This window comes from Tachypleus tridentatus, chromosome 5 (genome assembly GCF_004210375.1).
Source record: "Tachypleus tridentatus isolate NWPU-2018 chromosome 5, ASM421037v1, whole genome shotgun sequence".
NCBI classification, from domain to species: Eukaryota; Metazoa; Arthropoda; class Merostomata; order Xiphosura; family Limulidae; genus Tachypleus; species Tachypleus tridentatus.
This window is the reverse complement of record NC_134829.1, coordinates 51,482,726-51,497,700: the sequence shown is the minus strand read 5'-3', so window position 1 is coordinate 51,497,700 and position 14,975 is coordinate 51,482,726. Positions and strand designations below refer to the sequence as shown.

The window sequence follows — 14,975 nt, the reverse complement described above, 5'->3', positions numbered from 1 at the left end:
CAATTGTTTTCAAATAATTTTGAAATGTTTCACAAAACTAAACAACAATAATAATTTTCTATTATATTGCAACGAGTTATTTCAATCTGTTGCACTATTTCACAAAATTTTACAAATTCCAAATACATCCTGTAATAATGTCGTATTCAAGAAACTGTAGGAAATGCCTTTCAAAATAAACTTTTGGTTTACGTTTAAAAAGAAACAACTAAAATAACCAATTTGACGAAATTGGTGTATCGTCACTGTACAGGAATAACCACCAAATAAATACCTGGAAAGACCAACCTTTTCTTTCTTTTTTTCAACTGTTACTTACTCTCAGAAATTATACTGAAACGCCCGCATAAAGCGTCTTACTTCTCAACGCTAAATATTTACTGAGTGACGTCTTTTACCGGTTATATATAGTTAGCTATGCTTAACAGAAGAGCTGTGAGATGGAATCAATTACCCGTATGAAACATTGTTTATTAGCGTCCCTCTGTTGGCCATTTAAAAGAAGCTTGGCTTGAATTCAATCAGTAACAGAAATTAGTCAAGTTAAATAACTGTTTTTGAAGAGTTTGGCTTATATTAAAGCTGTAACTTCACTATGAAATTTGTTCAACTACGTAGGACTGGATAAAGGTTTACTGGAGCCCTAGGCCCAGGTAATATTTAGGAATAACAATAAATAACTTTATCCTTCCATTATTCTGCTAGTCTTACATACTATAATTTTTTTTTTCTCAGTACGGCCTTAGTGTCTCAGCGACCTATGCCTTAATCCCGTACTACATATGCGTGTAAAACTAACCTTAAGCATATTTTGAAAAGTCAAAAACATATAACGATATATTCAAACTTTTACTCATAAATGAGCAAAAAAAAAAATTAAATCGTGATGACGAGAAACCAACTTGAAGTAAACATGTATTCCCAAGATGGCGGGTATGGGTATTAAGACTAATTGAAATAAAATACAGATTTCGACCTTCTTAAGTCATCTTCAAGCGTTTCTTCTTCTTCTTAAGAATACAGAAAAATTAATTACATAATTAGTGCACAACTTAAACGAGTTTAAGTAAAAATAATATATCATGATTTGCAAACAGAGAATATGTTTCATGGTAACAAGAAGATATTCCCAAATATTGTCTTTACAAGCTGTAAGAATCATGATGTATATCAATCAGTTTTCAGTATTTATTTTATCATGACAGATATTGTTTAGTTTCTAAACATCTAAATTACTTAGAGAGATATTGTTAGTTTTTCAATATTTACGTTATCATGACAGATATTGTGTAGTTTCCAAACAACTAAATTACTTAGAGAGATATTGTTAGTTTTTCAATATTTACGTTATCATGACAGATATTGTTTAGTTTCCAAACATCTAAATTACTTAGTTTTTCAATATTTCAGTTATCATGACAGATATTGTTTAGTTTCCAAACATCTAATTACATAGTTTTTCAATATTTCAGTTATCATGACAGATATTGTTTAGTTTCCAAACATCAAAATTACTTAGTTTTTCAATATTTCAGTTATCATGACAGATATTGTTTAGTTTCCAAACATCTAAATTACTTAGTTTTTCAATATTTACGTTATCATGACAGATATTGTAAGCTTCTCAACATTTAAATTACTTGAAAGATACTGTTTTCAATACTTAAGTTATCATAAGATATATATTGTTAGTTTCTTAAATTACATTGACAAATGTTGTTAGTTTTCAACATTTAAGTTACCTAGATAGATATTGTTAGTTTTCAGAATTTAAGTTATCATGACAGATATTGTTAGTTTTCAATATTTTAATTACCTTAACAGATAGCGTGAGTTTTCTATATTTAATTTCCCTAACCAGATATTGTTAGTTTTCAATATGTAAGTTATCATGACAAATATTGGTAGTTACTTAGACATATTGTTCAATGTTTTGAAATATCGTACTGATGATCAACTGTTGTTATAGTATATTTCAAGCAGACATTCGGATTAGTTAAAGTCAGTTAACAATGCTTATTACTGTTTTTATTTGGTTTGTTTTGAATTTCGCGCAAAGCTACACGAGGGATATCTGCGCTAGCCGTCCCTAATTTAGCGGTGTAAGACTAGAAAGAAGGCAGCTAGTCATCACCATCCACCGCCAACACTTAGGCTATTCTTTTACCAACGAATAATGGGATTTACTGTCACATTATAACGCCCCCACGACTCTAAAGGCGGGCATGCTTGGTGTGAGGGGGATTCGAACTCGCGCCCCTCGGATTAGCAGACGAATGCCTCAATCACCTGTACATGCCGAGCATGACATGGCGAGTGTGTGTGTGTGTGTTTTCTTATAGCAAATCCACATCGGAGTTTCTGCTGTATCCACCGAGGGGAAATCTAACCCCTGATTTTAGCGTTGTAAATTCCGTAGACTTACTCAGCGGGGGACTTCTGAGATGGTGTCCAATACATTTATTCATGCTTTTCTATTGTAGAGAAAGTTGGAAAGTGAACGAAAAATACCTCATGGTAGTTTCGTTTGAAAGATTTAAAACTTTAACCCATATATTGCCGAAGACACTCTCGATGACGATAAAAAAAAGTCATTTTTACGTGATTTTTTTCACCTAAACAGTTCTTTAAGTCTTTATTACTGTGGCTGCCCAATAACAGGTTATGTTAAGAAAACGTAGCAGAGACAAAAAGAACACATTAACGTGGTGTTGTCTTTGTCAAGTGATTTTCTAAGTAAAATTTAAAAAGCTGTTGTATGATTATAAACTGTATACAAAAAACTCACATGGAGGTACAGAAAAACAACGACAGTTTAACTAATACATTTAGTGTTTCTTATCGGTGCAGAAAAACTACGACAGTTTAACTGATACATTTAGTGTTTTTTATCGGTGCAGAAAAACTACGACAGTTTAACTGATACATTTAGTGTTTCTTAACGGTGCAGAAAAACAACGACACTTTAACTGATACATTTATTGTTTCTTATTGGTACAAAAAAACAACGACAGTTTAACTGATACATTTAGTGTTTCTTATCGGTACAGAAAAACAACGACAGTTTAACTGATACATTTAGTGTTTCTTATCGGTACAGAAAAACAACGACAATTTAACTGATACATTTAGTGTTCCTTATCGGTGCAGAAAAACAACGACAGTTTAACTGATACATTTAGTGTTTCTTATCGGTACAGAAAAACAACGACAGTTTAACTGATACATTTAGTGTTTCTTACCGGTACAGAAAAACAACGACAGTTTAACTGATACATTTAGTGTTTCTTATCGGTACAGAATAAAGGTTAAAACTAGGACATCTTTTTGCCCAACGTCAAGTGCATTCTTGATATTCAGGCCGCGTACACCAGTAGCATATTAGTTTCAACGCAATTTCCCAGTTTGGTCTATATCCTTTTTTGTTATTATTGGACTTCAATTCGCAATGAAAATGTTGAAATGTCTTTGATGAGGTGTGTGTATTTCGTGAATAATGCGGTATTGCAGAGAGGGCGCGTTTCGCCATTCTGTGCAATGATGCTCTTGAGCGAACGAGTTGCTAATATTTTCTGTAGTTAACGGATTATTCATTCTTGGTGAGGACATTTAGTGTCTGGTAAGTGTTGATATTACGTTTTATTTCGATTCACTTCGTACTTCCTGTTCAAAATATGTCTGTAAAGTACTCTCAAGTTGAGAAGTTCTGTTATTCTTATACAGTTATAAATTAGCTTAAAACAATAGGCCTAATAATCAAAATATCATAAACGCGTAAGTATGAAAATCATGTTTAATTTATATCTTTTGTTATTTTATTTAAATTCATATATATATATGTTCCAATTTGCAAAAATACTACTGTCCAATAAGGTTAAACATTGGATTTAGAGTAAACTTTACTTCAAACGTAGAACAGATTAAACTGTGTTTCGTTATGCTAGTGTTTTAACCTATAATTATAGTACACACAAAATAACGACATATTGTCAGAGGTTCTATAGTGCTTTACCGTTTCCCGGATGTAGCTCATACGTGTTAATATTACATAGCTAAACAAGACATATTTTACACGACGTAATAAAATGTAGGAGGTTCATTTGTAGAAGGGGAGTTGGCATAGTTGGTTACCCTCTCAGTTTCTGGGAAAATGGTTCCAAATGGCAGTTTCTATAAACCATTTCTAGTCAACCCTGATTAACACTCATGCTTATTGGAAGTATAGGGAGCACGTGAGATTAATATTCTTTAAAAGTTCCAGTTAGTAAATCAAGGATTATTTTATTCTAAACAAAATGTTTTGTATCAAGTTTATTTGTACGATGCAGACAATTTAGACACCTGTAAAATATAGTAAGGTTTTAACAACAAAAACCAAGTCAGCGGGGTGTGTAGATTCTATCGTTTTACTTACTTACTCTTAGACAAAGGGAACATTTTCTTAAGTTTTTAAGCTTAAGTTGTATTATTTGCAACAATTTTTCAAATTTATGACGCGAACTAAAACTTTAGCTTATTTGGATTACACCATTTTAATTTTTATTCATTTATTTGTTATATATATATATATAGTGAGAGATGGATTAAGTAACCAACATTTGCGCGTAACCAAGTAAGAAGCACTTTCAGGCCTGGCATGGCCAGGTGGTTAAGGCACTCGACTCGTTATCTGAGGGTCGCGGGTTCGAATCCCCGTCACACCAAACGTGTTCGCCCTTTCAACCATGGGGGTGTTATAACGTGACGATCAATCCCACTATTCGTTGGTAAAAGAGTAGCCCAAGAGTTGGCGGTGGATGGTGATGACTGGTGGCCTTCCCTCTTGTTTTACACTGCTAAATTAGGGACGGCTAGCGCAGATAGCCCTCGAGTAGCTTTGCGCAGAATTCGAAACAAAACCAAAACAAACCAAAGACGCACTTAAGTTTGTGGTGAAGAAGAATACAGTGACGTCACGTCTTCCCATTAGAACGTGACTAACAATCTGCTTTGTAGACAGTGAACCTTTAATTTGTTTAGATGTAGACCAATACAAGTGAGACGTGTAATGTGAATATATTTTTGAGTGTTAGCTTTAAACATGTACATTTAACGAGAAGTTTATTTAAAGAGTTTTGAGAAGAAATGAACCTCTTCCTTCGTGATGACGAAAAATGTGATGCGAGTAAAAAATAAAATTTTTGTTGAGTAGACCAAACAGAAACTGTGTGGGTTGGGGTAGTTCAAGAGCCATATGCTAACATAGTGGCGTATCATCGCAGGTGCAAGTTATGACACAGCTAGCCCGGCATGGTCAGGTTGTTAAGGCACTCGATTCGTAATCTGTGGGTCGCGAGTTTGGATCCCCGTTACACCGAACATGTTCGTCCTTTCAGCCGTGGGGGCGTTATAATGTACAGTCAATCCCACTATTTGTTGGTAGAAGAGTAGCACAGGAGTTGGCAGTGGGTAGTGATGACTAGCTGCCTTCCTTCTGGTCTTATACTGCTAAATTAGGGACGGCTAGCCAGATAGCCCTCGTGTAGCTTTGCGCAAAATTCAAAACAAACTGTATTTTTCTCATTTCGCCTGTTACACGTCGAGTTATTCCACCGATAAAGTTGTGTTGTGTTTTCGTAAAAATACTAATGTCTCAAATCAACAAATGTTCCTGCTCAAATATCCGAATTTTCTTATTAATAAGCCTTATATCAATCACAGTTGCATCTTCCAATGTATACCAACAGTAGCAAACCAGTAATATATATACTGTCTCCTGACAAGTTTCTAGAAATTTCAACCTGCACAACAATATAGACGACACGCCAGTGTTTACGTACTAACATATACTGTTGATTCTTAGATTAGAAAATGTACAGTTTTAGTGAATAGGAGGGAATTTTTCTATAGAAAATTAACAGTGTACGTTTTGTACATTTATAAGTATAAATTTAACTTGAACAAGCATCGACATTAAAACACATATGATACTGAATCCGTCACAGTAATCTCAGACTCAATTTGGAGGGGGGGATTCTCATGGAGAAATTTGTTGTTGTTTTTTTAAGTGGAAGTGTAATGACATGTGGTCTGACATTGAATTGTGCTATAACGTTACAACACACATAGTAAAGCCACTATTTTATTGTCATGTGTTTACAAACTGCTGGTTTCGTTTTCTCCACGCACAATTGGCGTTTTTGAATGAAAACAAAAATCTCAGTTACAAGGATGCCTGTTCTCCTGATTTGAGTCTGATATATTTTTTTTGTGATGACACAGTTTTTAATGCCAACACATGAACAGTGTGTGGAACTTACCAAGATGTGTGACCTTGCCATCCTTGGTAGAATCGTGTTTCGAAAAGTACGTAACCATGGTAATCGAATGATCGCAAAAGTGGTAAAAGAAGTAATTTTAGGGCAGATATGAGCTAGAAATAACGATTAACGTTCTGTACATATGTATTTGTCAACTACGAATATACACTGAATGAGGGAAAGTTTCTTCAATGAATATTAACACCATACAACATTTATGGTTCATTTTTCCTTTTTTCGAATCCCCGTTACACGAAACATGCTCACCCTTTCAGCTGTGGGAGCGTTATAACGTACGGTTAATCCCACTATTCGTAGGTAAAAGAGTAGCCCAAGACTTGGCGATAGGTGGTAATAACTAGCTGCCTTCTTCCTAGTCTTACACTACTAAATTAGGGATGGCTAGCGCAGATAGCTCTCGTAAAGCTTTGCGCGAAATTCAAAATAAACCAAAACCAAACTTACTCCTCTCACTTACCAAGATTAGATTAGAATTCACTGCTTCATCAGTTACTGTACTCCTACTGTTAGCGATGTTATAGAACGCGATCTCATTAATACCTCACAAGTTCGGCAAGTTTATGTAAATTAGGTTACTCCTAACTCCATATACGGAGGTAACAATTCAAAATAATGTTTATGGTAAAAATACGATTCTAACAATAATAAGAAAGCAATGCATGTATTAAATATTCTAACTAATACTGATTGTCAAGATAAACTTCAACAGTTTATTTATTACATTATTTAAGAAAGTGTTTTACATCTATATAAATAAGCATGACAATGTGACTTTTCCTTTAAGAGCATGGCCAAGCGTGTTAAGGCGTTCGACTCGTAATCCGAGGGTTACAGGTTTGAATCCCGGTCGCACTAAACATGCTCGCCCTTTCAGCTGTGGGGGCGTTATAATGTGAGGGTCAGTCTCACTATTCGTTGGTAAAAGAGTAGCCCAAGAGTTGGCGGTGGGTGGTGACGACTAGCTGCCTTCCCTCTAGTCTTACACTGCTGAATTAGGGACAGCTAGCGCAGATAGCCCTTGAGTAGCTTTGCGCGAAATTCAAAAACAAACAAACCCTCACCAGTTTACCTCAATCGCCATCTGTTATCATTACTAAAAAATATTATATTAAAATAAGTTTAAATACACAACATCGACTATCTAATTTATATAAATTGTTATTTATAATGAAATTAATTTGGGAGATATCATATATAAAACACCATCTTGTATATAATCTTCAATATTAGATGAGATTATATACCCTCACGTACGAAATACATTGACCGATTTAAAATATTGAATACCAATATATTATCGGTTAAAGTCAATATCGTGGTCAACATTCTGTACAGTATAAATATGTTGTTGGTTATTATGTAATTAAAGAAAGTGGCGTTTCCGTTGACTGTATCAGACCATCTTCAGGTACGCAGTATGAGTTTAATAAATGACTAGCTAGTTGTGCTTGTATCCATGTTACAACATCTGTACATGCGTGAAATAACATGTTACTATTGCGTCATTGTGATTACTCTGATTGGTTGCAATGTTGTAGGAAGGTCGATCTCCCCTTGCACTCGTGCTACGAAACGATAGATGCAGCTAGTAGGAAAGAATTGTAACTAGTTCGCGAAAACGCTTGTAGTTAGCAGTTTTATAATAATAGAATCAGTGAAGTAGTTCGAATACTTGTGCAGTATTTGAAATTTTAAATTTAAAAGAAGTTTTATTTTGTTATAAATAAGTTGTCTGTTATTTTAGAGAAGATCTATATTAACAGTTAACTATTAAACGTTAAACTTCTCTACTCTAGTGCTGCAGAAGTTGCGGGCGTAACGGCCTAGGCCTAGATTGAGAATTAATGGTGGACCAAAGTATAACCCAGCAAACGTCCAGGTTGGGGCAACCCAGGCCGCCCCTCTCACTGAAAACCAATCGGCTTGTTGATGATTATATTATAACAGAAAAAGTTCTTGGCCTTGGAATTAATGGTAAAGTTGTCGAATGTTTCAGTAAAAAAACGAAAGAAAGATATGCCTTAAAAGTAAGTATCGTACTGAACTCTATACATATTTGATGTTAATAGGAATTTTTAATTATTTATTTAAATCCTGAACTAAATAAATATGTGTAAGTGGAAGTTAGAGTTTGTATTAAAATAACTTTATAATCTATGTACGTTGATTGAGCTGAATAAAACTAATAAAGCCACTAAAGGTTATATTATAGAAAAATTGCGTGGATAGTTAGTTCTATGGTATAGATAGCATAATTAAAAAATTAAAATGTCGCACAGATACAGTTAATAATATTGTTTGTTGCAGTATTCTTATCCACGCCCAAAATTTAAAATATTCAATTTTGTGACTTTTAAGTTGTAGGGACTAATCACATAGAATTATTTAACTTAGTATTGGGTATGATGTATTTTACAGGCTAAGACTAAACAAATTTTATATGTTTATAATTGGCTATTAGCTACACCTTAAAACATATTCAAAGTATCAAATGGTTACTACTTATAGGTGAATAATTCCTGTTACTTGTGAACAGGTTTATAGCTAGGCATATGCATGTATGTCCATGCATGACATTGAAAATTCAAGGTACAAGTTGTATTTGATATAAAATCTCAATCTAATAGTTTTATCCCAACAAAATATATAAAAACTAATACTAGTAATAAAAGTTCAATTTTTTTGTAATACTCTGTTATCTGTATGGTTAATTTTGTCATTCTACATGTAGAAAAGGTCATAAGAATGTTCCATTTTAGGTTTGTCTTCCAAAACTTCCCTTGAGAGAGAGCCCCTGAGCACCACTAGGAAGGAATGACCTCTCCCTCACACACCCTTCTCCCACACATAACTAAATTGTACATCTTGTGGTGCACCAGGTAGAGGGAGGGTCAATCATAAGGTTTACAAGTGGGTGTGTGAAGGAAGGTGTTAACCGAATTGCTTCTAAAATGTCTTCTTTGACTGTTGACAAAACCCACAGGATGTTGTAGCAATTTAAAGACTGAGTGACTGTTGTCAGTTTCTTCACATTAGGTCAAATGATGACATATTCTAAAAGCTCCTAGAAACTTGGAAGTTGTAATTGATGTTTTAATTTTCTTGTGGTGGCACATAAAACAAAACGACTTGAAGAGTTAGTTGGTTTCCTGTGGATTGAGAGCATATTGAGTTAATATCCAACACAGCACAAAAGTTATTTTGTACGTATATCCAACACAGCACAAGTTATTTCGTACGTATATCCAACACTTGTTGTTTGACTGTTTCCTTTCGTTTTCTATGTTCCTAATCTTTGTTGTTTGACAGTGGAACCAAATTTCAACTGCCATTATCTATTGGTACAGTCTTCCATTATCATCCCCTAGAATGAGACTGGCTAAATATAGCATGTTAATACTGGTATAACATACAAGTAAAGTCTTTTAAGATTGAAGAATGTTTTTTACTATTCCTGTCCTTCATTTTGTCATTTCAGTACCTGCCATTTTAGTAATATTTGTTCCTGATTTGCTTAGTATCATATGTGTATCTGGTTCTTAGGTGGGATGGCTGTGGACCTTGAAATAAAGCAATTTTTAAAATGAAAAAAATATGTTTACCTTTATCTCACAAACCATGTGGCTTAGCAATACTAATTATTGGTATCTTGTACCATGTAATCTGGTCTGTTATTTTCTGATGATAGTTATATAATTGATTTTAGTTTGGTAGTTTATATCAAATATTTTGTTATAAATAAATATGCAACACTTGGTCTACCATCTGGTGCAGTGTCCTTTGAGGATTTTCCCTGTATCATCCTAGTGTTAAGAACGCTTCACCTTTCAAAAGCACTCACATTATAGGGTATCATATTTTTGTATTACTTTCTTGAATTTATGTTTTCTGACATCATGAATTAGTCTGAAGTAGGTACATTCTGGTTCTTTTATTCCTATTTGTAATCAAAGTACAAATTAAAGTGGTATTAACTAGTTAGAATTGCATGAAAGGCTTATATGTCATGTATTGTGTGCATTTCCAAGATATCTGGATTTTTCCTGGAAAACTGTGGGAAAGTGTGTCCAATGTGTATAGTATTCTCTGGTAATCCCCACACCAACATACACATCCTGGTTACAGTATTGTACAGATTTAGAACCAGATATATTAAACATTTTAATGATCAAAATACATGTTTATAAAGTTCTTGTTTAATAGATAATCCTACATTTGTTTTTAACTTTGAATATTGTCTCATCTCTAAATCAAATGGTTACTTTGAATTATAAATATTACTGATCTATGTGTAATTTTAGGTGTTCTGTTTTGTTTTCATATTTATTTCTAGATCAGAAGAATTAAAAATATATTGTCATTGGTTAGTTAAATATGTACAAGGAACTTTAAAATTGATACTGTTTTTCTGTGTTTTCCCAAGGTATTTTGTCTCTTGTTAAAATATAGTGTATGTTGTGCTTTTTGTCAAATATAAAATTCTACCTTACCAAACTTTAAACACCACATAATAGTATATTCCACTATCATAAAATGAAAGGTAAAAGCCATGTTTATAAGAAATTCTTGATACCCTTTGAGGTTGTAGCAAAGAAAGTAAAATAATTGTAAAACAAAACCTGTTAAACATGAAGTACAAGGAACTGTCACTAGGGAGATGGTTTGTTTTATGATTATTTGAATATTTTTAACCATGAAAGAGTTAATAATGTGCAAAATTCCTAACTTCATCATAGCGTATTGTATTAATACAGACAACCAATTGTATTAAATTTTTTCTCATAAAGTGAATTACTTATTATAAAGTACATTTTGGTCCATTATTAATGTAAGTCTGTGAACCTGAGTATGTGTACACCCAATATGGAAGTAATGAGAAAATTAATCTATAAGTCAAACAGAACCTAAACTCAACATCATGAGTTTGGACAGTGGTCACTGTAGAATCCAACGTACTCTTAACAGTAGATTTCAGAACTGACCACAAAATAGTGCTTTAATGTGCAAGTCTTGTATTTAAGACAGATTGACCAGGCAACAAAAACAAAATTCTAAGTGTGATTTCTGCTTATCTCAAGGCAAAAAACTGAAAGCTGGCCACAGATCTTTGTATCATTATGTGTGATTTCTGTTTATTTCATTGTGAAACATTGAACGCGGCTCCTTGTAGCTTTAAGTGTGGTTTGTTTATCTCAAATATCTACATGGAAATCCTGTCCTTAGTTTGAACACGTGTATGTAAATAATTCACAAGTCCAAGTTCACGTTAATTAAATCTGAAAGTTGGGATAACATTGAAAATCTTTTTAAAAAAGGACAAAAAAAAACCGGAAAATCCAAATATTGCGATGTAATTTTCTCTTTCGGATTTAAATTCACAATATTAGTGTATTATTAGATCACAGGGAGTCGCTATATTTTTAATTGATACAGCAAGATGTGCACGTTATTACATTAATATGGTGTGCTGTATAGTTCTAAATTGGCACTCAGTGATAATTTATTTATTGGTCACACGTTTTATCCATTATCACAAATCGATATTTCAGTGTAAAATGGGCTTTCCTATTACGCAACAGTTTTCGTTCGTTTTGACTACATTTGTTGTACTGTTTGAACATTCCACTGTGACCCGGTAAGTTGATACACGTATTGTCTGTTCTCTCCGACTGTTAACATTTTCTACATCCTTTTTACGTCACAGTCGGGTTTTTCAAGCGGTTTGGCCACGCCCTCTACCACTTTCAGGAACCTTATGGCAAAAAGTGTATCGGTTAGAATGTTTCCACTCATAAGAAGTATTGTGAATCTTCAGGCCACATAGCAGACAGATGTATAAAATGTTTATCGTGACGTAGTTTATAAAGAAGTTTAGTGCTGAGTCACTCAGCACACCTTTCAAACTCTGGCCATGAAAGTACTAATGGAGTTAGGACAAGTTAATAACTCGTGAAATGTGAATAAGTTTTTAGGTCTTGAAAATCATCAATGTTTAGTAACTCATACAAACAAAAAAATTTAACAGTTTTCCTTATGTTTTAAAAGAACCAAAAACAACTATATTGCTGAAGTAGTTTCTTAAAGTTCTGTTACGTGCTGTATTGTTCATAAGAATCGAGTTTTAATGTTTCAAAACGTGAGATGAACAGTGATACGTCACGTGACGCTGACATACTGTACTTTCAAAACGGCAGGCTTTAAGTTCCATATCTAGGATGATAGTCAGGCGAAGTATTGTTCCACTAACCTTATAACAACGTTTAAAATACATATCAAAACATACTAATAAAATAGTTCCATCGTGATTTAAACTCGTATATTAATTACCATTGTCTCAGTATATTTGACAATCGTCAGTTCTTAATATATTATTTTAATTGTTAATGAAACATAATGTATGTTTTCTTTTATTATATTCATTTTTTAATATAAACTTCCAATCAGAACAAGCTGTGTACTTTAGATGAAAATTAAAGTGAACCTACCAATCAGTATCGCTAATTAAGTACATTTTCGTTCTTACATGTCAAGACTGGTGTAGTATTTCGTCAGTTGAGTGCCTCGCTGTTAACGATATTTTCGGCCAACCGAAAGTGAGCCACATCTTACACATGTGGTTTACTATGTGTATTTATTTGCTGTATTAGAATTAATTACAAGCTTGTCTGCGATGTGATACTGTTTATGTCACTAACCCTTAAAGGATATAATTTGTAGAAAGTGCTTGGTAGTAAGTAACCTCAAACAACTGAGTATTTTATGGCTTTAGTCACGAAAAGTGTATTATCTATATGTAGTGAATAATTAAAATAAAACGTTTCGTATAAGAAGAATTGAAGGACGTTAATTGAAGCCGTCAACGGTTGTCACTTAAAAAGCACTTCGACTTCTGTTGTTATACACATTTGTTTTTGCTCTCTAAACTTTCGGCATGTCTTGAGGGGTAATATAATTTAAATAACTCACTGGCCAATCTTTACTACATGTTAAGCGATATATCAGCACAATGATTTGCTGGCCCTTTATCTCGATATAATACTTATTTTCATTTCCAAGGTTTCACGAATATTTAAGGTTTAATATTATAAGGCTGAACAAAATTGTAGTTTTGTCCTAAAACACTGTTTGTACTGATTTTTCTGGGTTTTTGTTTGTTTGTTTCTCGTATATCCTACACGTTCGTGTGCAATTTGTAAGTTCCTGTATCTGAACAACTACAAATACAACCACGTTCACATATTGTGCAGTAAATCTCAGCATTTTATCTGTTTTATCTTTAATCTCAAGATTAACATACAATGTTTTGTGTTAGATTTTAGACGATACACAAATGTTAGTTGTTAATATGGGAGCGCTTGTGTGGAAATTTACAAACAACTTTTTACGTATTGGAAAGGAGAAATTAATCAGAGGAGAAATGAGGTAAATTCTGTCGTCGTAAGCTAACAGTATCTCCCCCCCCCCTCAACAGTTTGTATGCAAAGCTTGTTGAAAGGTCGCGAACTAGAATTCTTTTTTCTTTCCTGGTGAACGTATCGGCCAACCTTCCTGAACATCTGATAAGACCTGATCATGTGAACACATGGGGTTTATTCGTGTTTTTACAACACATCTACATGACTAAGCAGTTTTGTTTGTTTTTTTCAAATGTTGTGTATAATTTTGGCATCTGTAATAAAAGTAATTTTAATTACGGATATTTTACTTGAGAAATTTATTAAAATAACAAACGACTATTACTTTTTTCACAAAAAATAAGTTTTTTCTAATACAAACTTTTAACAGTATGTTTAACAAACGAGTTACTAATGTGGCCGAAATATTTTGTGACTGCCAACAATTTGATCCACGTGACCGTTAAACTCTAAACCCCACGACTAGGTAGGTGCTCATCGAGTCTAGTGGATTAGTGCTAAGCCTGAAGGCTTTTTTTTAAAATTAGGATTAAATACCTATATGTAAGAGAGCACACCCTCACCTATTGCGTAGCCTTACGCTTACGTAAATAACAGCAACAAAAGCCTTACTTGTATGTTGTTTCATATTTTGTAATAAATTCCTAACACGTTTATTATTTTCCTAAACACGTTACTGCAATGTACTCTAATTGCGTCATACCTTTCTATCATAAACCTTAAAAAAAAAAAAAATTGTATTATGTAATTTTCCAAATGCAAGAGAAATGTAGGGTATTGTAGAAATGTTGGTATTGGTCGAAACGTTGTTCTCTCCTTATCAGTGAAAGTGTTAATACCCATACCAGCCATTCTGAGATGCATTGTTATTTCAAGTGGTTTCTCGTCATTAAGAGTTTAGGGTACCCTTTACCAGTTTCTTCTGATTCGACATCCAGATTGGTTACAATGCACAGTTGTCGTTCAGTGAATTGAAAATGTCGTAAGTTAACTATATTGAAAAGTTAACTATATTGAAAAGCAAGAAACATGTTGTACTCATCACAAAAGCCCGGCATGATCAGATGATTAAGGCGCGCGGCTCGTAATCTGAGGATCGCAGGTTCGAATCCCGGTCACACCAAACATACACGCCCTCTCAGTCATGTATGCATTATAATTTGACGGTCAATCTCACTATTCGTTTGGTAAAAGAGTAGCCCATAAGTTTGTGGTGGGTGGTGATGGTTAGTTGCTTTCC

The 14,975-nt window shown here is 33.7% G+C and overlaps 1 protein-coding gene across 2 annotated transcripts in view; it reads left to right on the top strand.

Annotated features, from left to right (window-relative positions):
* The first annotated feature begins 458 nt into the window (after positions 1-458).
* MAPk-Ak2 (MAP kinase-activated protein kinase 2) overlaps positions 459-14,975 on the top strand; it is a 53,895-nt gene continuing 39,378 nt past the window's right edge. Inside the window, exons 1-2 of one of the 2 annotated variants that reach the window (XM_076502561.1) lie at positions 459-653; positions 8,117-8,347. In XM_076502561.1, coding sequence (XP_076358676.1) covers positions 8,165-8,347 — 183 coding nt within the window. In that variant the 5' untranslated portion in view covers positions 459-653; positions 8,117-8,164. Of the gene's footprint in view, positions 654-7,881; positions 8,348-14,975 lie in introns of those variants that run through there. The other variant, XM_076502560.1, reaches the window with a different exon arrangement.